The sequence below is a fragment of the Capra hircus genome, chromosome 4 (assembly GCF_001704415.2).
Source record: "Capra hircus breed San Clemente chromosome 4, ASM170441v1, whole genome shotgun sequence".
Taxonomy (NCBI): Eukaryota; Metazoa; Chordata; class Mammalia; order Artiodactyla; family Bovidae; genus Capra; species Capra hircus.
The window spans coordinates 68849143-68876309 of NC_030811.1; the positions used below are offsets into that span (position 1 = coordinate 68849143).

At 41.0% G+C, this 27167-nt stretch overlaps 1 protein-coding gene across 4 annotated transcripts in view; it reads left to right on the plus strand.

The window, feature by feature from the left end:
• The window catches only part of ST7 (suppression of tumorigenicity 7), a 272724-nt gene continuing 245999 nt past the window's right edge, over window positions 443-27167 (plus strand). For 2 of the 4 annotated variants that reach the window (XM_018047192.1, XM_018047189.1), the window contains exon 1: window positions 443-802. In XM_018047192.1, coding sequence (XP_017902681.1) covers window positions 652-802 — 151 coding nt within the window. In that variant the 5' untranslated portion in view covers window positions 443-651. The remainder of the gene's footprint in view (window positions 803-27167) is intronic. The other 2 variants (XM_018047191.1, XM_018047190.1) reach the window with 2 other exon arrangements.

The window sequence follows — 27167 nt, forward strand, 5'->3', positions numbered from 1 at the left end:
AAAACAAAGGTAAATAGCATGCAACCCAAATCTCGTTTAACAGAATGATTTATTTTCAGGCCTATTAATCGGTGACAGGACTACATCTGTTTTTTTCTGAGTGCTGCGGGTTTATTCATCCCTCTGAATCTAAATTCTGAGAGAAAGGAACTAGCATTCATCATGCTGCAAATGAATTTTGGCTCCAGCTGAAGGTAAATTGCTCAACCACTTTGTGCCTCAGTTTCCCTTATCTATATAATGGGGATTGTTGAAGGATTAGGTGAGATTGTACAAACATAATAGGAAGCCCTCAACATAAGTCAGTTACCATGAACATGTCACGGGTTTCCCTCAGTACGCCACTTGGCTTTTCTTTCTAAGTATCAGCATAATATACATGGCATCAGAACGTGAGGGGCAGGAGCCACGTGATCCTTCCACGAAAGCCACTTGTAGGGGCCTTCAGAGAGTTAGTAATAAGGCTGGGAAAGAAAGGCCAGCGCGCCCGCGGCCCGCGCGCGATTTCCCGCCGCGCCCGAGTGCCGGGCGGCCTCCGGGGGCGCCCGGGCCTCGGCGGCGGCGGCGGCGGCGGCGCGAGCGGCGCCTCCGGGCCGGTGAATCATCCCGGCAGACACCGAGAGCCGCGGCAGCAGAGAGCAGCGCCGAAAAATGGCTGAAGCGGGCACGGGCTTTCTGGAGCAGCTCAAGTCCTGCATAGTTTGGTCTTGGACTTATCTCTGGACCGTATGGTTCTTCATCGTCCTCTTCTTGGTCTACATCCTGCGGGTGCCCTTGAAAATCAACGACAACTTGAGCACAGGTAAGGCCCGGGCGGCCGGGCCCGCGGCGCTCGCCCTTCCCCCGCCCCGGAAAGTTAGTGCAACTCGCGCGGGGCCGCGACTGGCCGGGGTGGCGGGGCGCGCGCTCGGGGACGCGCCGGCGCCCGCGCACCGGACGCCCGCGGCCAGCAGGCGAGGGCTCGGCGCCTCAGCCTGGGGGGCCGGGCGGCGGGGTCGACGGGACGTGCGAGGGCGGCCGGCGGCCTTCCCGGCCCCGCGGCCCAGTGACCCTGCGGAGGAGGCGCCGCGCCGTGAGGCGGCCCGGGCCAGGAGGCTGCCGCGCCTCCGCCTGAGGTGCTTGTCGGCGGGCGACTGAGGGGACGGAGGTCGGGAGCGAGGGCGTGCCCGCGGACGCCCCCTCGGCTGTCTGCGCGTGAACGCCGAGCGCTCCTCAGAGGTGGACCGTGTCCGTCCTCACACGCTGTCTGCCGCCGGTGCCGAACAGCCGAAGTGTAGTCGGACGAGGCGTCCCTCCCGACACCCGCGCGACTCCGCCGGTCGCGGGCGCCCCCGTGAGGGTGCTACCGATCGGCGAAGCCCCCCGAAGGCGCCGACCCCGCACCCGGGGCCGGGACTGCCGAGATTTGAGCCCCCCGCCCACCCCGAGTTGCGGGGATAGCGGCGTCACTGTTTTATAGAAGGGAGAGAGATTCTCGAAGGTACCATCAGGGCTATAGATGACGTGTCAGGTTACCAGAGGGAATGTCACAGGGACAAAAGGAGAGACAGGAAATCTGGAATTTATGATGATTTTTAATGATCTCAGCCCTTCTCTCTCTCCTTGTCCCCGTTTGCATAAGGCTTTGGTAACTAGTCATGTTCAGGATCTTAGATAAAGCTCCACATGCTAAGAAGGGAGCCCCGCAGGTCTTGTATCCACGGTCGTAAGTGCCAAATAGAACAGGATCTTAAACTTGCAACCAGCCAACTGAATCATTAAAAAACAACCGCAAAGAAAACACACACCAGCAGTAACACCCCAGAGACAAAAATCAAGAACACAAAGTATATTTTGCAGGAAGGGCTATAGTTCTTGAAGTCTGGAAATACTTGTGGGAATCGTCAGAAAACTTTTCTTTTTTTAAAGTTGACAGTAATTTGGGAAATCCTTTCAGTCTTAACTGAATATATATGCATTCTGCTTAGTGTGTGATTTACATAATCAGAGAGTCAGAGTCTGGACATGCATTTTCCTGTGTGTTGTTAACTACACTAAAATAATTTTTAGAACACGATGTAATGTACACATTTTGTTAGGTACTTGTGCTTTTAAATGGAAATCTTGATTACTTGAACTCATGTTCATATTTATGTTTGTTTTGTAATATCCCTTGGGATGTTATTCCTGGGATGCACCATAGAACCTGCCCCGTAGAATTCTACACCGTAGAATAATCTTGCCAAATTTATAGGAGCTGTTCAGCCCTTGGATTCAGTTTTCCTAGTGATAATGGCTTTCTGGCTTTTCATCTATTTTGAGTGGCTGCTTATCACAATACTGTCTCCTTGCTTGTGGCAAATATATCTCTAAGATAAGTTCTAGTCCCAAAGTTTTGTCATTTTAAGAAGTTGCTTGAATATATATGGCAATGAAATCTTATATTTGTTGGTAAGTGGTTTGATTTTTTTTCTCCCAAAGAATTCATTTTGAGGCTTAAAAAATGTGAATCTGATTTAATGCACATTTAAATTTTTTATTTCAGAACACACATTTGTTCAGTTCAGTTACTCAGTCTGTCCAGCTCTTTGCGACCCCATGGACTGCAGCACGCCAGGCTTCCCTGTGCATCTCCAACTCCTGGAGCCTGATTAAACTCATGTCTATCAAGTCGGTGATGCCATCCAACCATCTCATCCTCTGTCCTCCCCTTCTCCTCCTGCCTTCAGTCTTTCCAAGCATCAGGAATACTTTGTAATACACATGTGTAATACTACATTTTCTTTGTTGTTTTTCAGTCACTAAGTTGAGACCCCATAGACTTTAGCACACCAGGCTCCTTTGTCCTCCACTATCTCCCAGAGTTTGCTCAAATTCGTGTCCATCGAGTTGGTGATGCTATCTAATCATCTCATCTTCTACTGCCCCTTCTTCCTTTGCCTTTTTCTTAAAGTAGTTTAAATAATCGTCTGTGAGCATTATTTGTGTGCATGTGCACATAAGTGCCACAAACCAATGTTTTATACACAACAGGCAAGGAGCAAAATTAGGAAAATGCAAAAATATTAAGGAATAAAATTGTTAGGTCCTCTCCCAACAACTTTAAATCTTTTTCTCAAACTCCTTTGTTAATTTGTATTAGCATCGTTAACTCACTTAGGCTTATAAGAGATACAGAAAATATGAAGATGAAAAGGCCATCTGCACTGAATCTCATTAGACACATGATGGAACCTGAGACATTTATCCCAGTGATGCTGGACTTCTGTTTTCATTTGTAGTTTTATGTAGTTTTAGTTATAAAGGAAGGTAAAAGAGAAGCACACAGAGACTCATCTCTCTTTGCTGCTTCTGTGAGAAGGTGAAGGGAGAAGTCCCCTCCTATGTGGAATTTGTCCTCCAGCGAGATTTAAATGGGTTCTAAAGGGACTCATTTTGCTATTCCTAGGCCCTGTGGTGTTTGCTTTTCTTGTGATGATGAAGGTACTAGTCCCTGAAGAGGCAGCAGAAGCTAGAGCTGCTTTTAGGAAGCTGTGGGTGGCCCAGGCCTCTTTCCTTAGGCAAGCTGACACCATTGGTTGATTTGTAGATATTGAAAAATCTTTGTATCTGTGGGATAAATTCCACTTGATCATGGTGTGTGATCCTTTTAATGTATTGTTGGATTCAGTTTGTTAGTATTTTGTTGAGGATTTTTGTGTCTATATTCATCTGTGATATTGGCCTGTAATTTCCTTTTTATGTGATATTTTTGTGTGGTTTTGGTGTCAGGGTGATGTTGGCCTCATAGAATGAGTTTGGAAGGGTTCCTTACTCTGCAGTTATTTTGGAAGAGTTTGAGGAGAACAGGTGTTAACTCTTCTCTAAATGTTTGATTGAATTCACCTGTGAAGTCATGTGGTCCTGACCTTTGTTTGCTTGGAGTTTTAAAATTTAAACCGTATAATGAAAAATGAATTTTAGGAAAGACAAAGGAGAAAACAAACATATCAGGAACACAGTGGTTAGCTTTGAAATTCATTTGTGATGTTCTACCTTGAGTTGGATAGAAGAATGTTAAAGTAGTTCTATGATTTATTGAAAGTATAATGAACTTTTAATAAGATTTTTGAAAACCCCAAGTTATATTGTTACTTGTCAGTTTTCAAGTGAATTAATTATCCTAAAGCAATGCTTTTCCAAAAGGGCAGAACATTAATTGTAGTTAGGAGCAATCATGTAGTCTGGTATTTGAGAAAAAGCAGTAGCATAGGTTAATGTTTAAAAAATAGCACTGTAACTTGCTATATATTGTGGTGTTGACAGCACATTCTCATCTTCCCTGAGTTCTGAGATTTTTAGGTGCTGAATTTGAAACACTTTGGACCTTTGTTAAATGTATATCTTTTGACGTTTTTGTACCAAGAAGCTTAAGTGATTTTCCAGTTCTTTTTCTGTTTCCTGGAAAACAAGTTTTCCAAGATCTTTTAAATCCTATTGTATTCCTTTTGGAAAGCAAATATAATAGTCTAACCTAAGTATGATTGTTTTTGTTATATAACTCTTTTTTGGTGTTAAGATGATAAATACAGATGCAAAACTCTTACATTACTGAATGGAAATATACATAACTTTAGGCACAGTTCAGATTTACATATTTTCATATTGGAAATAGTTGCTCTAAACTTAATTAACACTCTGGATTTCTTATCATGAGGGCCTTGTTGTAGTTAACTTAGGTATTTTTTGTCCTAGATGTACCTATTGTCTAAAATGTTCTTTCCCACCTGTAAAGCCCATCCATGTTTCAAGGACTAGCTTGAATGCTGCCTTCTGATTCTCTCAGCTGGATGTGATATTTCCTCCAGTTTTCAGTGTACATTATCTGAGAGGCATGTTGAAAGATTTTACCTTGCATTAGTTATGGTTGTGTATGTTTCATATATTTTGTTGGCCAAATATTTCTTTCAGCTTTTTCCATAAGGTATTAAAATAATACCCAAACAAACTTTTTGGCCAGTCCAGTATGTTTCAGTGTTTGTATATATGTGTCTCTCTTTCTGTATACATACTAGACTACTAGACTCTGGTTCTTCATTTTCCACTATACTTCGTTGCACATAGTGGTTCCTTACCATTCATCGCATGAATCAGTCTCCAACTTGTGGTGTACTCAGTGAGTTGGAACAATGAAATTGATCAAACACATTACTGGCTGTGTGCCTTATTTAAATTTTCAGCTTTAGATAGAAGTCAGAAACTGTCACAAAAATTTAAGAAATTTCATGGTGAGTCAAGTATCTGATCCATGGTGGTCCAATTTATGAACACATAAAAGGACAATTTTATGGTTGTCAGCTTTGAGTTGAGGATAGATCCCAGACATCTTAGTTGCCTTTACTTTACTTTTGGACACATTTCTCTCAGCCGTAATGAAGCAATCTGAATGATGCTTTTTTTTTTTTTTTTAAGACCCTTAGTTTCTGTACATGTTTAACGATAGTTTTATATTCCTTAAGATCCTTTCTAGCTCCAGAATTCTGCTTCAGTGCCTTGGGATAAATTTCATTGAGTACAGAGTCTATAACCAAGCAAATACATGGACTTGAAAGAAAGAGTTAGTCACTCAGTCATGTCCAACTCTTTTTGATCCATGGACTGTAGCCTGCCAGGCCCTTCTGTCCATGGGATTCTCCAGGCAAGAATACTGGAGTGCATAGCCATTCCCTTCTGCAGGGGATCTTCCCGACCCAGGGATTGAATCTGGGTCTCCCGTATTGCTGGAGAAGGCGACGGCAACCCACTCCAGTACTCTTGCCCGGAAAATCCCTTGGATGGAGGAGCCTGGAGGGCTGAAGTCCATGGGATTTCTAAGAGTCGGACATGACTAAGTGACTTCATTTTCTCTTTTCACTTTGAGGCATTGGAGAAGGAAATGGCAACCCACTCCAGTGTCCTTGCCTGGAGAATCCCAGGGACGGGGGAGCCTGGTGGGCTGCCGTCTATGTGGTCGCACAGGATTGGACACGACGAAGCAGCTTAGCAGCAGCAGCAGCTCCTGTATTGCAGGCAGATTCTTTACCATCTGAGCCAGCTGGGAATTCTAATTCTTAGTAGACACAAGTCCAGATTTTGTGTGGCTTCCTTCAGTGGCTTTCCATTTCACTTAAAATAAAATAAAAATATGTTATCCTGGCTTACAAAATCTGATGACATGACCCCTTCCTACCTCTCCTGTCTGAACTTTGCCACTTTCCTGAGGTCACTGTCTTCCAGGTGGTTGTGATATTTTCTCATTCTTAAACTTGCTTTTCTTGTTCTTGCCTTGTGGCCTTTGCACTAGCTGTGTCCTCAACCTGTAATGTTTTCCTACTTGATTTTTATGCAGTCATGTTTATACTATTCACAACTCTGCTTAAATTCACTTCTTTTGAGAGGTTTTCCCTGATGATCCAATCCACAATGACCAGTCACTATAAATGTCACCGTATTTGGATTCTCTGTGTATCACTTAGCCCTGTTTGAAATAGTTCTTATTTGTTTACTGCATTCTCATAGTTTTCTTCCATGTGACTATAAACTCCATGAGAATAGGGACCTCATTTGTTGTTGTGATTTATCTGCCTTTTAGTGGGTCCTCAGGATCTTGAACAGTGAGTGTTTGGACCTAACATATGCTTAGTATGTATTTGCTGAATGGATGAAAATCAATGTCAGTTGGTTGTGGTGACTCAGAAGTAACACTGTCCTTTAGGAAATGATTTTGGAATATATGTGGTAATTTCTTATAAGATTTAGAATTGTGTTTACTGACTCTAAGTTATAAAGATTACCTTGAAATATTTACTGAAGTTCCAAAATTTTAATTCATTTTGATCCATTTTCTTAGGGGCAGAGTTTAAAGAAGGTTATTAAGAGATGGGAATACCAGACCACCTGACCTGCCTCTTGAGAAACCTATATGCAGGTCAGGAAGCAACAGTTAGAACTGAACATGGAACAACAGACTGGTTCCAAATAGGAAAAGGAGTACGTCAAGGCTGTGTATTGTCACCCTGCTTATTTAACTTATATGCAGAGTACATCATGAGAAACACTGGGCTGGAAGAAGCACAAGCTGAAATCAAGATTGCCAGGAGAAATATCAATAACCTCAGATATGCAGATGACACCACCTTTATGGCAGAAAGTGAAGAGGAGCTAAAAAGCCTCTTGATGAAAGTGAAAGAGGAGAGTGAAAAAGTTGGCTTAAAGCTCAACGTTCAGAAAACGAAGATCATGGCATCTGGTCCTATCACTTCATGGGAAATAGATGGGGAAACAGTGGAAACAGTGTCAGATTTTATTTTTTTGTGCTCCAAAATCACTGCAGATGGTGATTGCAGCCATGAAATTAAAAGACACTCCTTGGAAGGAAAGTTATGACCAACCTAGATCGCATATTAAAAAGCAGAGACATTACTTTGCCAACAAAGGTCTGTCTAGTCAAGGCTCTGGGTTTTCCAGTGGTCATGTATGGATGTGAGAGTTGGACCGTGAAGAAAGCTGAGTGCCGAAGAATTGATGCTTTTGAACTGTGGTGTTGGAGAAGACTCTTGAGAATCCCTTGGACTGCAAGAAGATCCAACCAGTCCATTCTAAAGGAGATCAGTCCTGGGTGTTCATTGGAAGGAATGATGCTAAAGCTGAAACTCCAGTACTTTGGCCACCTCATGTGAAGAGTTCACTCGTTGGAAAAGACCCTGATGCTGGGAGGGATTGGGGGCAGGAGGAGAAGGGGACGATCGAGGATGAGATGGCTGGATGGCATCACCAACTCTATGGATGTGAGTTTGAGTGAACTCTGGGAGTTGGTGATGGACAGGGAGGCCTGGCATGCTGCAATTCATGCAGCAAAGAGGGGTCACAAAGGGTCAGACGTGACTGAGTGACTGAACTGAATTGAACTGATTCTGGTCCATATTGTAAAGTATGGCTGTGATGCGCAGCATACAGAACTTCCTTAACCACGGATCAAACCTGTGCCCACTGCGATGGGAGCACAGAGTCTTAACCGCTGGACCACCAGTGAAGTCGTATTGTAAAGTAAATTTATACAAAGAATGTTAGGAGTCCAAAAATTGACTGCTTTGGAAGCCAATTTATGTAACATAACTTGAAACTTCAAACAAAGGAATTTGCTGAGCTAAGTGCCTCATATTAGCTATAAGGATGGAACTTGGGTTCTACCTACATGGAAAAAAATACTTGTCTGTATGAAAGGATAGAGTAATAGAAGAAATAGTTGATTGAGACACTCTTAAGAACAATATTGTCAGGCATTATGAAACTTCATAGAAACATAATTTGAAGTGATTCAAAATAATTAAGCATAATTAATTTAGTTCATATATTTGCATATTTCCCTTCTCTAACCATAGAAACCATTTCTAAGTTTATATGAGAAGCCAGAGTGAACATAGTGTTAGCGTTACAGAGGTTTGCCTTATTGCCAATTTTACTGAAATACTTTTTTCTCCGTGAAGTATTGTATATCTGAAAGAGAGATAGCAGCTCTGATAAGATGAAAGGAACTTTGGATTTAGAAGATTTGAGTTCAAATTCCAGGTTGCCAATTGTTGGGAAACTTGGATAAATTACTTTGTAAGATTCTTTCCTCATTTGTAATATGAGAACAGAATAGAGAATAATCTCTATTTCATAGTTGTATTTTGAACTCTAGATGAGATCTTCAGCACTGAGCCTTGAGCATAGCACATAAGAATATTAGCAGCCATATATCATGTACCTAGTCCCAGTCCATTTCATTGGCTCTGAACTGTGTTCTTTCATTGGTTAATTCATTCATCCACTGGTTTGTTTATTCATTCACTTTGAGCAGCAGATGCCTGTAAAATTGAAGTTATGTTATTCTTGTTAGTTATTATTTGGACACACAGTCTCATGTCAGTTATACTTCTCCTAGTTCTGCAATTATTTTGTGTGCTGAACAATGAAAATCATTTAATATACTGCCTAATTCACTTGTGCTTCTAGATACATTTTGTTCCCTATGATTAAGAATGCTGCATGGTAGAAGTCACATCTTAAAAATAAGACTGAAAATCTACTGGGTGAAACTAGGAAGGGGTGAGGAACCAACCTTTACTGAGTCCTTACATGAGCCAGGCTCTGTGCTGCTTGCTTTGTTATGGCTTGTTATGCTCCCTGGGCTTGCCAACGAGTCTGGCTATATCCCATATAAATAGCTATATAGTTGATATTCTCTGTACCTGTGAAATGAAAAATGTTCAAACAGAACCAGTATTGCTATAATACTAGTTGTCCCGTTAAAGGAAGCAACACATTAAAGATGAACCCATTAAAAAATGTATTTTGATGGGAAAGCAGCTTTATTAATGAGGATGAGAACTTGGTGGAAACTTTTGAAAGGGACTGTTTCTGGAGTATACTCAGAAGAGCTTGAGAAAAGGGATTATGAATTTTTCATCTTTATATTTCCATCATATGATCATTGCTTATGGTGATACATGGAAAGATGAATGCGTAAATGACTCTGGGTGTTTTTAAGGCTTTCCAAGATTGATGGCACCAGTGGTCCTTTTCTTAGTTCATTTTACCACCTAAAGTTTTCTTTATCTTGGTTCATGGCCATATTGCTAATACTCAGCACTCAAGACTGAATTTGTATTTTGGCTCACAGATGAAGGCAATGGCACCTCACTCCAGTACTCTTGCCTGGAAAATCCCATGGGCAGAGGAGCCTGGTAGGCTGCAGTCCATGGGGTCGCTAAGAGTCGGACCCGACTGAGTGACTTCACTTTCACTTTTCACTTTCATGCATTGAAGAAGGAAATGGCAACCCACTCCAGTGTTCTTGCCTGGAGAATCGCAGGGACGGGGGAGCCTGGTGGGCTGCCGTCTATGGGGTCTCACAGAGTCAGACATGACTGAAGAGACTTAGTAGCAGCAGCAGCAAGACTGAATTTGTTATTTGGCTCACAGATGAAACTCAGAGATAGAAGGATTCTTATGAGGTAACTGGAACAAGGGTTTGAAGACAAGGGAGGGAAAAGAGTGTTCTTGTGTATTCTGAAGAGGTGAATGCCTGAAGTGGAAGTAATGGAAAAATTCAGAGCAGGAGTACACTAAAGGGAAGAAGGGTTAGTGGGGTATAAGTTTGGTTAGGATAGCTTGGTGGTTGTCTAGATGTGGGGCTGGAATGGGATTGACAAAAAGTGTGTACCTGGCCAAATGTCACAAGTTAAATTGTGTTTTTTCTTTTTAAATACACTGTAATTGGCACAACCCTGGGCATTCTATGAATGTTTGTGTGGCTTAGATAGCTGCATTTGGGTTTCCCGCTTGGTGCAGAATGGGAAGGCAACTTCATATGAGATGGTAAAATGAATGAGAAAGTGCTTTGTAGACTGTAAACTACTATAGTCCAAGGCATTAATAGTAGGTTGTTTCTTTAGAAGTTTCTGTTCTCTAGGCTTTGTCTCTCACAGTGAAATAACAAGTTAAGATATATAGTGGGATCTCTTTTATCCTGGATATTCTTTCTAGAGAATAATAAATTAGACATTTTTCCAAAGAGGAAATGCAGATGGCCAACAGGCACATGAAAAGATGCTCAGCATCACTAATCATCAGGAAAATGCAAGTGAAAGCCATAATAAGGTATCATCTCACACCTGTCAGAATGGCTATCATCAAAAAGAACATAAATAAAAAATGTTGGTGAGAACACGAAGAAAAGGGAACCTTCCTGCATTGTTGGTGGGAATGTAAGTTGGTGCAGCCCTTGTGGAAAACAGTATGGAGGTTTCTCAAAAAATTAAAAGTAAAACCACCATATGACCCAGCAGTTCCACTTCTGGGTCTGTCCATGTGCACCCATGGCTGATTCATGTCAGTGTATGGCAAAAACTACCACAATATTGTAAAGTAATTAGCCTCCAATTAAAATAAATGAATAAAAAATTTAAAAAGATAATGTACCCCAATATTCATAGCAGCATTATTTACAATTGCTAAGATATGGAAGCAGCCTAAGTGTCCATCAACAGATGAATGGATAAAGAGAAGTGGTATATATATACAGTATAATACTACTCAGCCATACAACGAATGAAATTTTGCCATTTGCAACAGCATGGGTGGACTTGGAAGGTAATATGCTAAGTGCAATAAGTCAGAAAAGAAATATACTGTATTATGTCACTTATATGTGGAATGTAAAAAAATACAGCAAACTAGTGATTATAATAAAAAAGAAGCAGGCTCATACGGAGAACAAACTAGTAGTTACCAGGGGGAAGGGGCAATATAAGGGTGGGAGAGTGGGAGGCACAAGTTTTTGGGTAAATAAATTGTTTAAAATATAAATTGAAAGAATGCCAAAGAATTGTACTAAGAAGAATAATGAATTATTATTGGATTATTTATAGCCACACTATTGAATATCTGTTTGTTGATAACAGGAAACAATATCTACCAACTTCCTTATTATATTTGAGATGTCATTGTAAAGTTATCTATAAAGGGTTTTGAGTTTCCTGGTAGAGAGGGACTATATAATAAAATTCATTTTTTGTTACAGTGGAGCAGGGCAGTTGCTCATGTGTTATTGTTAGTAGTCATTCAACTATGGCAAGCTTTCCTGAACTATCTGCTGTGCTAAAATAAGAAGCTGACAGGGTCATTTAGCTCTAGCAGTTATGTCATATTAGCTATGGCTTGGCCCAGAGAGTCGTTGTTTAATTGTAGTTACTACATCTCTCAGCAAAATAAGGCACAATTTATCTGTGGGAATATTTGTTTTCCCTCTAAATTTTGAGAAATTGAAGGTGTTCTAGTAACAAATATACTTCATGTAGAACCCTAAGTTGGTTCCATAAGTTGACTTCCAAATATAATAAAGGTTCTTGGTTAAGTGTTAGTCTTTCTGAAATTTTGAGGAAGCCTATAGATAACTTTAAAGGAATCTTTAGGTCAGTGAGTAAGGACTTTTTTTCTTTTCAATAAGAAAGCTTAATTTAAAATAGCAAAAACAATTGACAAACTCTGAGGAAGAAAAGTCTTTAAAAAAAGAAGTGTCTTTTTAAAAAAATAAGCAATTTGAATCTGAATCTACATATGATCTAGAATTAGGCTTCTGTTTTGTTTTGAAGTCTGCTGTAATACCATTCTAAAATGCTATTCTATTTTGCTGTTTAATTGCTAAGTCGTGTACCTCTCTTTTGGGACCTCATGAACTGTAGCACACCAAACTTCTGTCTATGGCATTTCCCAGGCAAGAATACTGCAGTGGGTTGCCATTTCCTTCTCCAGCTATTTTATTAGCAGTAGGTAATAGTAGAATGCTTACAGTTCTTCCCTCAGTTAAGCTTTTCCAATTTCTAGTCTCCTTCTCTTGGAAACAAGAGAATAAAATTTACTTCCTTACCAAATTGATCTTTTCATTTATTCGATAGGTGCTGTTTAATGGGCATTATTAGTAGAACTTAAAAAATAGTGCTCTCGGGGTGTTTTGCAATTTATTACACCACTTGACTCAATTGGTGACATACATTTAAATTTCCTATAGTGTCACATAGTAAGAACTGGTGCGATCTAGTTTGTAGTTTTCCCCTGGACATTGCTATAAGGGAAAGAGAAATACTGTCTTCTACCATTGACTTATTTTATTTAAAATAAAGCAAATTATACTTTTCTCAGTTCAGACTCAGAGTACTTGACATTATGATTTAGAGAAAAACCGTAGCTCTTTAGCAAAACCATAGCTGTTTGGCTCTTTTAGCAAAGAGAATGTTTTTTTTATTGCATCTTACATTTGAGAGATGAAGTATGGGAGGTTAAACTACAGTTTTTAAATATTAGAAACTTGCTTCTCAATTGTTTTTTCTCCAAACTGAAAGTTGTATATGTATTATCATTCAGTAAAAGCCTGAAATGTAAAGAAAAAAGAATCATATAGCAAATCTAATCAATTGAAGAAAGTTATTATCTTAAGAATAATTCATTTTCTTTCTTTTACATAATTTGAACAGTTTTTTCAAGGGAAAGTGCATTAATGAGGACAATATAACATCAATTAAGTCTGAGCAAATATGTGCAGATATAAATTAGTTTTAGCTATAAAAGTATTCCTAAAAGTGGTTTTTACACCAATAGTTAAATTTTTTTTTTTGCTTGCTTGCTTACTGAAAATGCAGCAATTTATGGTAGATTTTAAAAGCAGTTAAAGGAACTATAATTCTTTAAAGTAATTATTTTTAGTTTTAACCATGAGAATGTATGTGATGGAGAAGAGTAATTCAAATATTTTAAAAATATAAGATAAGGAACATGTTATTCTTCAGGCTGGTGAGGATCGAAATTCAAAGCTTGTGTGAAAACTGACCAGCTGCTAAGAAAAAATAAAGATTTGTTTAGTCCAAAGAGAAAATTTACATGATATTAATAATGTTAGTAAGTACAGTGATTGCAGGCTGAGACTAGCTGGGGAATGGAGTTGTAGTAGTGGTCACAAGCAAGGGCTTTTCTCTGCCATGTCTTGAGCATTATGACCATCTATTGTCTCATGTCTTGCTCACTTCCTAGTGAACAAACATGAGCTAGAAGTAAAATATAAAATGCTTTTTAATATATATAATTCTGTTTGTAACACCTGCAAAAACCAAAGATGGTATAAAAAATTTAGACATTAAGACAGTATTTTATTAATACATTACCTGCTTTTGTTATAATCATTTATTATTTGGATAAAATGTTATATTTCATTAAACATATGCTATTGATATGTGAATGCTCTTGATACTTGGCTTACAGAAATCTCTTTTTAACACTGACTAGTGGCAGCTAGACTGTGTTAGTCCTTTCAAGTTGCTTTTGTTTTAAATAGTTTAGTTATAGTTCACGTGCACTCCTAGGCAGGAAGTCCATTTGTCTTTGTGAAATAACATTATTTCCACTTTGGATTTTAGGTGAAAACTGCTCTCTCCCAATCTTGACACATTGCTTTCACCTCTTTTCTTAGAGGCACCAGAGAAGTTAACGATTGTTTGCAACACAACGTTGTGTGCCCACATTTAACCTGTCCTAGTTTTCTTATCTTAGGATGCAGCAGATTATCCAAAATGAGATGGTAAAATTCTCAATTAGTGAGAAATTAATGTACCATATATTACTATTAGAAATAAGATGAGTGTTGGTAAATCAAACCACCTATGATGTGATAAAATGTTGCAAAATATCAAGGGATTCACTTTGCTACTTATAGGTTAGCTTGCTCCTGATTACAAAGTAACTCAAATCTAAATGTTTCAGGTTGTATTTGCCTACAAATGTCAGGCTGAGGATATGTTAGAATGAATAATTAGTAACAATTCTGAGCCCACAGGGTCCACCAAGGCCCCTGTGCCCCCTCATGACTGCTGTTAATGCCCACTCCTGCCCATGAGTGCTCCAGGGGGGTGCTATTGTGACCTGGTGTTCAGGCCTACCGTCCCTTCTTCCCTTGTCACTGGTACCCATTGTTGGGGACATTAAAGAGTGGCCTTGATCAGGCAGCCTGTGTGTGTATATATATACAGTAGTTTGCATTTGCTAATCCTCAACTTCCAATTCACCCCTTCCCCACTCCCCACTTCCTGATGGTTTTTGTTCTCTATGTCTGGGAGTCTTATTTCTTTTTCATAGAAAAGTTCATTTGTGACATATCATTTTTAACCGAAGTCTATACTTCACATACTTACATTTCCTTAGTTTTTACCAAATGTTCCTTTACCATGTTCCAGGATCCCATCCAGTATTGTCACGTCTCCTTAGACTCTTTGGCTGTGACACTGTTTCATGCTTTTGTTTTGATAATCCTGATAGTTTTGAGAGGCGTTGGTTAGGAATTTTGTAGGCTGTCCCCCAACTGGGATATGTCAGGTATGTGTCTCATGATTTTTCTGGGATCATGGATTTGTGGAGGGAGAACCACAGAAGTAAAGTGCCACTTTCTTCACATATCAAGGACACATGCTGATAATTTATCACTGTGGATGTTAACCTTTCTCACCTGGCTGAGGTGGTTCAGTGTTTCTTGAGTTCTGCACTGTGAAGTGACTCCCTTCTCTCCTTCAAATACCATAATCTTAAAACGGAAGTCACTTTGCCCAGCCCATACTTCTGCAGTGAAGGGTTTTGCTTTCCCTTGTGAAAATACACAGAGACCACCTAAAAGAGAACAAGTAAAGGCTATTCAGGGCTTTCCAGTTGGTACTCATGGTGAAGAACCTGCCTGCCAATAGAGGAGACATAAGAGACACAGGTGTGATCCCTGGGTCAGTACTATTGCCTGGAAAATCCCATGGACAGAAGAGCCTGGTAGGCTACAGTCTATGGGGTCACAAAGAATCAGACACGATTCAGTGACTTCACTTTCACTTTCAGGAAGATCCTCTAGAGGAGTGCATGGCAACCCACTCCAGGATTCTTGCCTGGAGAATCCACAGACAGAGGAGCCTGGTGGGCGACAGTCCTTGGGGTGGCAAAGAGTTGGACATGGCTGAAGCAACTTAGCATATAGGCTATGTATTGCAAATTACTTCTTTGAAAATATGACTGGTATTACAGAATATGCTGATGTTGTGAGTTTCAATCAATGGATTTCTGGGGCATTTTTCTGGGAAGATGGCTTATTGTCACTGTTCCATCTGAGACAGTGCTTACAGGTGGGCTCCATTCAGGTGAGATGGGTGGGGAGGAAGAAAGGTACCTGCAGAATTTCTGCCTGGTACCTCTAATCCCATTTATGCCAGATCAGACAGACTAGTTCCAGAATGGTGGTGTTTTTAGAGAACACCACCGACAATAACAAAAATGAGTGGAAAAGAATTTCATTCTATGTTGTCATTGTTAATGGAGACACAGTTCATAATCCCAGAGCATTTCTGGTGTCCTCTTTGGCTGCTGTTCCTCATAGTTCACCCACTCCTTTGTTCTCTCTCCTGTTCCTAGTCAGTCAGGCCTTTTACCCTCCTTACTCTCTTCAGGCTCAGTATTTTATTGGAGAGATTGACTCTTCAGTAAGCCTTTTCTCTCCTCCTCCCCTCTCAGGCCCCAACTTGTCTCTTAGATCCAGTGCTTCTGTGCCCCTTTCTCCTCTGCATCACAGAAAGCCTGGGGACTGCGGACTAGGAGAGGGTTTTGGATCATGAGGCTGGTGGAGAGAGCAGTTGAGTAGAGTATCTTACTGGGTTCTCCTTGGCAGGCTGTGGACTGGGGGAGGACACATATGCACAGGCCACCGTTAGTGCCTTTGTACTGTCACGCAGGAAGGAAAGGCTGGTTTGGGGCTCTGGGTTGTCCAGTTCTTCCTGTTGCCCTAGCAACCCCTAGCTAGGAGCTAGGAGTTTTAGAAAGAACATGGAACGGAGGCAAGGCCTTCAAAGAAACAGCTATTGAGGCACTCCTGGTTTCTCTGGGACTGAAAAGTCTTGGTATTGCCAAGCCAGGTCCTACAATAGTATATGGACTGTGTTTCTTCTTTCCTGCAGGAATAGCAAATTCTTCTTCTTTTGATTGCACCATGCAGCACTGGTATCTTAATTCCCTGACCAGGAATTGAACTTGTGCTCCCTGTGGTAGAAGCACTGGGCCGCTAGAGAAATCCCCACATAGCACATTCTTATGTGGCCTGATACTCAAATATTCAGGTCTTTTCTGTGCGATTCTTTCACTTTTCAGTGTGATTTTTAGAAATCCCATGGCTTTGTTTTGGTGCATCCCTAACCCAGCCCCTCCTTTCCCCACCCATATCCCACTCTTTAAATACCTTTGGACAGTTGTCATCACTGCAGCAAAATCAGGGCCAATGTGCCAGCCTAGCTTGGTCCTAGAGGGCTGATTTTAATCTGGGGTGTAGCTGACTGGGGCACTAAATCCTGAATGGTAATGTGATCTTAATCTCTAGGCCACAATATCAGCCCACAATGGGCTGGCAGTGCCAGAATTCTCTTTGACAAGCTAGTGGTTGGTGACTTGCTACATTCTTCAGCATCACTTATGTTAGGTAAGCAGGGAAAGGTCAATTTTTGTGCCAAGGGCTTAGCTGAGTCATTCCTTGGTCCCTTCTGGCCATCCTCACATCCTTCGGTAAGATAGGTATGCTTACCGGCCACTGGCCATCTTCAAAGAGAGGAACAGTAGGTCAGGAAGACTGGGCCACTGTACGTGGAACAACACATTTTTTTTGCCAGGGAGGGGAAAGGCTGCTCCCTGATCTGTAGGTGTGAGCTTTTCTGATGTCTTCAGATCTGCTTTTTCTTGGAGGCTCAGCTTCCTCAGGGGCTAGTGAGGATGAATCCCAGTTCTGATGTCTTAGAATCCAACATCTTCAAAGGCATCAGAGGAGACCAGAGATAGAATGGACCAATCAGCTAGACTGGATCCTAGACTAGAATGTTGTGTAGGATTTTCAGTGGGGGAAGTTAAATACTTTGATATATATTATGTGTATAATTATTGCTGGCAAAGATAAGGGCACTGTCTTTCTATGTAATTATTCGTGGCTGTGCTGGGTCTTTGTCGCTGTGTGGGCTTTTCTCCAGCTGCAGTGAGTGGGGGCTGCTCTGTGGTTGCAGTGCACAGCCTTCTCACTGTGGTAGCTTCTCTGGTTGTGGAGCATGGACTCAAGGGCATTTGGACTTCAGTAGTTGTGGTTCCTGGGCTCTAGAACAGAGGCTCCGTCGTTCTGGTGCACAGGCTTAGTTTCTCCAAGGCATGTGGGATCTTCCTGAACCAGGGATCAAACTGGTGTCTCCTGCATTGACAGGCGGATTCATTGCCACTGAGCCCCAAGGGCACTATCTTAATGAAGGTCTCAGCAGGAAACATATCATATACTCAAATTGTTAATTGAGAAGAATTTATTAAATTTTTGAGCAGGAAAATAATAAAGGAAACTTTATCAATAATGAGAGATAGTGTACTGCTTTGGAGCTGGCAACAGCGGGGAGCCATTGCCATCTGCAGGTCTACAGGAAGTAGCAGATATTGGAACCTGGAGAGGTGGCTGTACAGAAGGCTGAGGTCTTTCTAGAGAGCAGGGGTCACTCTCACTCTGAGGTGAAGCTGTATATTGGGAGCCAGGAAAGAATGTCCTCCCCCTGTTCCCTGCCCACCCTCTTCATCCCTTGTTGGGGTCTCCCATTAGATGAATCAACTAGAAGGCAGAAGGTGGGGTAGAGAAGGTGGAAAGTAGAAGATGGGCAGATGGAAAATGTCTGACATAAGGTACTTTGCTCTACCTCCTTGGACCATTTTTTAAAAAGGGTTTCTTTTTCCTAACGAGGCATTTCTCAAGATTCTCTTTTTAGTCATCTTCTCTTCTTATGCTGTACCCTTCAGTAATCTCATGTACATGAAACCCAAATGTCTTATTTCTTTTCGGACCCTGTCTCAGATTCTAGGTTTGCGTTTTGAGTGGCCTGTTGGATATTTTCATTGACATGCAGATCACTAGCTTTGTTCTCTTCCTCGCAGCAGAGCTCAGTTTCTCTTTCTCACTTTCAAGACTCATAATTATCTTTTTCTATTAATATTCTTTCCTTTACATGTGTTTAGTTGACAAATGCTGTCAAATTTTAGTGCCTCATGAATGCTCTTCAATTCCTACTTCTTTCTTTATTTCAGCCTTTATAATCTTATTACAATAATCTCCCAACTGATCTTCCTGCATCTAATCTCTCCTAATCTATCCTGCATACTGGGATTTTGCTTTCAAATCCTTTAATGTCTTTCTGTTGTCTAGTAAATAAAATGGAGACATTGCCAAATTCAGACTTAAAATTGAAGAAAGTAGGGAAAACTGCTAGACCATTCAGCTATGACCTAAATCAAATCCCTTATGATTATACAGTGGAAGTGAGAAATAGATTTAGGGGTCTAGATCTGATAGATAGGAGTGCCTGATGAGCTATGGAATGAGGTTTGTGACATTGTACAGGAGACAGGGATCAAGACCATCCCCATGAAAAAGAAATGCAAAAAAGCAAAATGGCTGTCTGGGGAGGCCTTACAAATAGCTGTGAAAAGAAGAGAGGCAAAAAGCAAAGGAGAAAAGGAAAGATATAAGCATCTGAATGCAGAGTTCCAAAGAATAGCAAGAAGAGATAAGAAAGCCTTCTTCCGCGGTCAATGCAAAGAAATAGAGGAAAAGAACAGAATGGGAAAGACTAGAGATCTCTTCAAGAAAATTAGAGCTACCAAGGGAACATTTCATGCAAGGCTGGGCTTGATAAAGGACAGAAATGGTCTGGACCTAACAGAAGCAGAAGATATTAAGAAGAGGTGGCAAGAATACACGGAAGAACTGTACAAAAAAGATCTTCACAACCAAGATAATCATGATGTTGTGATCACTAATCTAGAGCCAGACATCTTGGAATGTGAAGTCAAGTGGGCCTTAGAAAGCATCATTACGAACAAAGCTAATGGAGGTGATGGAATTCCAGTTGAGCTGTTTCAAATCCTGAAAGATGATGCTGTGAAAGTGCTGCACTCAATATGGAGGCAAGTTTGGAAAACTCAGCAGTGGCCACAGGACTGGAGAAGGTCAGTTTTCATTCCAATTCCAAAGAAAGGCAATGCCAAAGAATGCTCAAACTACCGCACAGTTGCACTCATCTCACATGCTAGTAAAGTAATGCTCAAAATTCTCCAAGCCAGGCTTCAGCAATACGTGAACCGTGAACTCCCTGATGTTCAAGCTGGTTTTAGAAAGGCAGAGGAACCAGAGGTCAAATTGCCAACATCCGCTGGATGATGGAAAAAGCAAGAGAGTTCCAGAAAAACATCTATTTCTGCTTTATTGACTATGCCAAAGCCTTTGACTGTGTGGATCACAAGAAACTGTGGAAAGTTCTGAGAGAGATGGGAATACCAGACCACCTGACCTGCCTCTTGAGAAACTTATATGCAGGTCAGAAAGCAACAGTTAGAACTGGACATGGAACAACAGACTGATTCCAACCAGGAAAAGGAGTGTGTCAAGGCTGTATAGTGTCACCCTGCTTATTTAACTTATATGCAGAGTACATCATGAGAAATGCTGGGCTGGAAGAAACACAAGCTGGAATCAAGATTGCCGGGAGAAATATCAATAACCTCAGATATGCAGATGACACCACCCGTATGGCAGAAAGTGAAGAGGAGCTAAAAAGCCTCTTGATGAAAGTGAAAGAGCAGAGCGAAACAGTTGGCTTAAAGCTCAACATTCAGAAAACTAAGATCATGGCCTCCGGTCCCATCACTTCATGGGAAATAGATGGGGAAACAGTAGAAACAGTGTCAGAATTTATTTTTGGAGGCTCCAAAATCACTGCAGATGGTGACTGCAGCCATGAAATGAAAAGATGCTTACTCCTTGGAAGAAAAGTTATGACCAACCTAGATAGTATATTCAAAAGCAGAGACATTACTTTGCCAACAAAGGTCTGCCTAGTCAAGGCTATGGTTTTTCCAGTTGTCATGTATGGATGTGAGAGTTGGACTGTGAAGAAGGCTGAGCGCCAAAGAATTGATGCGTTTGAACTGTGGTGTTGGAGAAGACTCTTGAGAGTCCCTTGGACTGCAAGGAGATCCAACCAGTCCATTCTGAAGGAGATCAACCCTGGGATGTCTTTGGAAGGAATGATGCTAAAGCTGAAACTCCAGTACTTTGGCCACCTCATGAGAAGAAGTTGACTCATTGGAAAAGACTCTGATGCTGGGAGGGATTGGGGGCAGGAGGAGAAGGGGACGACAGAGGATGAGATGGCTGGATGGCATCATGGACTCGATGGACATGAGTCTGAGTGAACTCTGGGAGTTGGTGATGGACAGGGAGGCCTGGTGTGCTGTGATTCATGGCGTCTCAAAGAGTTGGACACGACTGAGCGACTGAACTGAACTGAACTGTCCTTCATATTACATGCTCCACTCAAAGTATACTTCACATATCATCATCATTTTCATTATGCTCATTTATTAATTACATAAAAAATTCCTTACTTTTTTTTCATCATCAAGACCAGATGACACCTGTAAGTTTACCTGATTAAATAGTTACCCAAATCACCAATTCTTAATGCCCCTAAAACCTATATATCCCATTGGCTGTTTAACCTCCTTGCCCTGCATTTCCTGAGAAACACAGAGTCTCACTCCTACTCATGGTACATCCAGGCCTGTCGGCCCCTAAACTCTGGGGGCCTTCAGTCCTCTCCCCCACAGTGCATATTCCTTTAGAAGCTGAGCCCTTCTATTTGATGTTGTTCACAAGGCACAACTGACAGTCAGTATGATTCACTAGCACTCCTGATTCACTTTTTTTTTTAATTAAAATTTTTATTTTAAAAAAGTCTCATTTACAGAGAAGTTGAAAGTCAGTACAGTTTTTTTTTTTTTTCCCCCTTCCACACTCACTAGAGAGGGCATTGCTGATCTGATTCCCTACATTTTCTTTAGTATTCCCTACAAACAAGGGTGTTCTCCTTCACAACCATAGCAAAACCATCAAAGTAGATTCTGCTAACTAATCAGTTTAATCAGAAATTGGCACAGTACTGCTCTCTAGTTCTCAGGCCCTATTCGAGTCTCACCAGTGGTTCCAATAATGTGCTTTATAGCAAAACGATCATTTGCAATTGCGTAAATTGCTGTGTCTCTTTAGGCTTCTTTAGTCTTGAACAGTTCCTCAGTTTTTTCTTGACTGTCGGACCTGGATCTTTTCGATGAATACATGCTGGTTATTTGGTAGAAGGTGCTTCAATCTGGGTTTGCCCAAATTGATTAAGTAAAGTCAGGTTATGTGTGTACCTTGACCAGAATTTCACAGTAGCAACGCTGTGTTTTTTTTTTTCACTTTGTTCTGTCTCATACGGAGAAGGCGATGGCACCCCACTCCAGTACTCTTGCCCTGAAAATCCCATGGATGGAGGAGCCTGGTGGGCTGCAGTCCATGGGGTCGCGAAGAGTTGGACACGACTGAGCGACTTCCCTTTCACTTTTCACTTTGATGCATTGGAGAAGGAAATGGCAACCCACTCCAGTGTTCTTGCCTGGAGAATCCCAGGGACAGGGGAGCCTGGTGGGCTGCCGTCTATGGGGTCACACAGAGTCGGACACGAGGCCGACTTAGCAGCAGCAGCTGTCTGGTAGCTCATGATTTTTATTTGCCCTCTTACCGATGATGCTCATTTTGGTAATTTGAATCCTTGTGTCTGCAAGGATTTGTTACTGTAAGGTTTTTCTTACTTCTTTTGTAGTTAGTAAGTATTTTGTGGAGAAGAGCTTTAAAAGTATATAAATTCTTCCTCAGACTTTCAGTGTATTCATTTAGTTCCTTATGACAGTATAGACTCCTGGTTTCCTGTGTTATTCAGTGGGTTATAATTTGTAATTATCACCCTTATTATTTTGATACTCAAACTGTGAGCCCCTTCAAGCTGTTCTGTATCCTTCTGACATGTCCCTGTCATTCCTTGAGAACTTGATTATTTTCTAAGATGTTCCAGTCTCCACTTGTACTTTACCTACTCTAACCTTGGAATCAGCAGTTTCTCTAAGAATCCCCTTTTCCTTTTAGTGGAGAAAAATGTTTACAAGCCAAGATCTGGGCCCAAGGTGTGGTTATTGCTGCTGGGGTTTTACTGCTCCCAGCCCTCTCAGATGATAGAGCAGGGGAATATATGTATATATGCATATATAGAGATAGGCACATTTACGTGTGTGTTTCTTTATATCTGTTTATTCCATATCTCTCTCATGAGTTCACATTGATACCTCTTTCTCATCCCTACAGGGTTCATTCCAGTTTTCTTTCTTTCTGTATTTGTTTCTTCACTGACGATGAGGAACCGGAGTCCCAATACCCTCAATATACTTACTGTTTGCTCAGTATATCTGTATGTACTTGCATCTCTTAACATTCCTTCTCACCTTCCTCTGGCTCTGACATACTTAGTTCTGAAACTACATGCTGAACAGTCCTCCAAGGCCCAGCTCTTCTTGTTTGGATTTTAACCCCCAGTCCCTCTACATTCCTCCCCACCCTGCCCAGGACAGTGTGTTCCTCTCACTATTTAGCTCTGACCCCATATTTGGGGCCACTCCCTGTTCCTATGCCCCCTCTTACTCTGCCTGGGCTCTGACACCCTGAGCAGAGGTACTCCCATGTATGGATGCTCTCCTCACCTTGCTCTGGGCCACCCATCATCGTGTGTTGCCACCCCGGCAGAGAGGCCTCCTTGCTTTGCACCCCCTATGAGTTTTGATGTTGTTTTTCAGTGGCTCAGCTGTGTTGAACTCTTTGCAACTCCATGGACTGCAGGACACCAGGCTTCCCTGTCCACTATCTCCCAGAGTTTGTTCAAACTCATGTCCATTGAGTCGATGATGCATCCGGCCATCTCATCCTGTCACTCCTTTCTCCTTCTGCCTTCAGTCTTTCTCAGCATCAGGTTCTTTTCCCATGAGTCGGCTCTTCCCATCAGGTAGCTGAAGTACTGCAGCTTCAGTTTCAGCATCAGTCCTTCCAGTGAATATTCAGGGTTGATTTCCTTTAGGATTTGATTGACTGGTTTGATCTCTTTGCTGTCCAAGGGACTCTCAAGAGTCTTATTCAGCACCAAAGTTCAAAAGCATCAGTTATTCTGTGCTCAGCCTTCTTTATGGTCCAACTCTCACATCCATACATAACTACTGGAAAAACCAGAGCTTTGAGTATATGGATCTTTGTTGGCAAAAGTGATGTCTCTGCTTTTTAATATGATGTCTAGGTTTGTCATAGCTTTTCTTCCCAGGAGCAAATGTCTTTTAATTTTGTGGCTACAGTCACCATCTGCAGTGGTTTTGCAGTGGCAGAAAATATAATCTGCCACTGTTTCTTGTGAGTTTAGTATGAAATTATTTAGGAAGAGAAAGAGAAGAGGTACAATCACCTTTAAGATTATCCCCCCCTTCTTCTTTCATTTTAATTTTGCAAACAATTCAAATAATCTGTTAATCAATTATGGCAGACCTGGCATTTCAGTAGACCTGGTTCCAAAGTTTTATCCTCTTCTGTCAAGCACCATCATCTATTTTTTATATCTTTTCAGTTTTTAAAATGGAATTGATCTAAATCTGTGAATATGTAAGGCCCTGGAGAACTGAACTTTTTTGCAAATGGTATGTCTGCTGGAAAGCAGAAGTTTGAATTCAAACCCCAGTTTGTACATATTTGTGTGTGTGAAAGAGAAAGGGGAGAGGAGAGAAGAGAGAAGAGAGAGAACATTTTGAAAGTTGTGATGAATAACATATGAAAGCCTCTCTTGTGAAGGATCCAGTTTTTATGCAAGAAAAACAAAATTCTGAGAAACTCCTGCTTTTTGCCCTAAACTAGGTTATGGATTAAGTAGCCTCTCCAACTGTGCCAAAAGGACACACTGGTCTGTCACTTTCTCTTCTAGACTATGAATTTCTCAAGGTCAGGACTGTAGGCTCTTTGAGAGCAGGTCATATCTGCCTAGAAACTTTTGTGTCCCCAGCACTGTGCTCTGCTGCGTGGGAGGCATTCTGTTAATATTAGTTTGTAACACTGGTTTTAGTTAGGCCTGACACCAAAGTCCATGAACTTTCCACTACACTTAGTCCTGTGTTCAGGACTAAGATGGGCTTTGTCCTCTTTGAGATAGCAGTCTGATTAATCTCAAAGACTGAGGGATTATCTGTCATCTCATATCATGTCTCTCTTTTCTATGTTGGAGTCAGTTACATGTGGCCTAAACTAGTGCTCAGTGAGTTTGTATAAAGTGAAGTGAAGTCGCACAGTCGTGCCCGACTCTTTGTGACCCCATGGATAGTAGCTTGCACCAAGCTCCTCCATCCTTGGGATTTTCAAGGCAAGAGTACTGGAGTGGGTTGCCATTTCCTTCTTCAGGGAATCTTCCCAACCCAGGTCTCTCACATTGTAAACAGATGCTTTACCGTCTGAGCCACCGGGGAAGTCCGAGAGTTTGTATACACTTCATCTATTGTATTACTTTAATTTTCCTCCCAAGGATCCAGTTACAGTTAGAGGAGCAGTGGATGGGAAGGTGACTTCATCACTTCTGTCTGTAGGACTTAACAAGTCCTTTAATATATGAGGTTCAGCTTCCTCATTTGCGCAGGGGAGACTTTAATAACTTCCTTACTGGGCTGTTGTGGGGATTAAATGAGATGTAACATATGTAAATATGCCCAACACATTGCAGAGTGGGGGCTCAATGCAGGTGTTAGTTCACTTCCTTCCACTTCAGATTGAAGAAGGTCATTCAAGAGTGTTAAAACAGCTGAACCTGGACTGTCTGAATGACCATTTAGTTTTAATCTTTGTTCTTAAAACTGTTCTTAAAACTCTTGATTTAAGAGCCACATGGTTATTAAACATTTTAACAAAACTGGGTCCTAAGCAGCGAATGTCTAAGATTTAGATTTTGGGTCGTAATTTCATTTAGATCTGTGCATGCATGGTCAGTTGTGTCCATCTTTTTGTGACCTCTTGGACTGTAGCCTGCTAGGCTCCTCTGTCCATGGAATTTTCCAAGCAAGAATACTGGGTCGGTTATCATTTCATCCTCCAGGGAATTTTCTCTACCTAGGGATTGAAGCTGCATCTCCTGCATTGGCAGGCAGATTCTTAACCACTGTGCCACCTGGGAAGCTACTCTTTAGATCTACTATCAATGATCTCTTTATCTGGAGTAATTCTTTTTGCCACTAGATGGTGCTTGTCCATACATTTGTGAGGCTTTCCTATGTAAAGTTATTTTATTTGGGGGAAAAGACATCTTGTTACTTTTGAGGCTTGTGCATGTGATATTATACTCATATTCAACCTGTTGATTAAATATTTTAAAGTTAAACTAGAGGTTGGGGCAAAAATTACTAAGAACTTAAAAGTTCCTTTAGAGCATTCTATTTGTTTATATAATTCCCAAATTTAAACATATGACATTAATTAAACAAATAAAGAGATGAGAGGAATTAGGTGAGTAAATATGTTATTCTTATTTTTGAGGTATACATAAACTTTGACCTAGGATAATTCATGAATTAGTTATAAATATCAAAGTAATAAGCACTTTGTAGGCCTATGTATAATTCTCTTGATTTTTCAGTATGATTAGAAAGACTGAGGAAACAGTTCATCCTCAGATGTATTAGTAGCAGATAATTAGCATCACATTTAGCTCAGAATACTTGTCATTTGAAGGATGGGGATTGTTTTACAAATGTGAAGCATTTTCTATATTGCTTTGTGATAAAATTCAACATTTATCAAGCCTGCCTCTCATGGGGATGTAGAAATGAGGAGATCCGTGGCTCTTTCCTCTCATGAAGTCATGAATAATTAATTATGTTTGGCTGCTTTAATAGAGATTATGTGGGATCAGAGGCAGGGATTATCATAATTTGTGGTATAGGACTTTTTTAGATGAACTGCGGGGGGAATCCTGTTAGAGATTTCCTATTCATTGTGTTTTCCATGGATAACTGGACATAACCAGTTTGGGAATAAATATTTACATCAGTGAAAGATAATTTTAACTTTTAGAATTTCTCGGTTAACGTAGAGAACAGTTCTGGGCATGTATGATTAGAGTCTGTTATAATTGAAAGTGGGATAACTTTGCTTTTTCATCGTACCTGTACATAGAGTGGAGGAGAGAGGACAGAGTTTGGTGACAGATTGGGAGTTGGTGGTGGTAAAGCCAAGTCAGTGAACTGAGAGCTGGTGATTATGCCCAGTAAGGGGTTTTAGTTGCAGGCAGCAGAAGCAGCCTGATCAATTTAAGGGAAAGTGAAAATGTTCATAATCTAATGAAAAGCTGAAGAATTAGATTTCAGAAAGGACAAAATATTGCACATCTCCAGGGATCTAAGTATCAGGAACTAATGGATAGTTACCTTATATGCCACTGTTCAATGAATGAACATCAGCTACTTCAGTTTTTTGTTTTTAAAAAATACTGCAAAATATCAGATTGCTTGGAGAGCTTATCCATGTAACCATCCCACTTGGCACCAAATGAAATGGGGAATGCTAGTTTGAGTGGAAGGAGGAGCAGGTTTGGGGGGAAGACTCATTTGGAATATGTTAACTTGGAAATATCCAGATATTCAAATGGGAGCTATAAGGTAGGGAG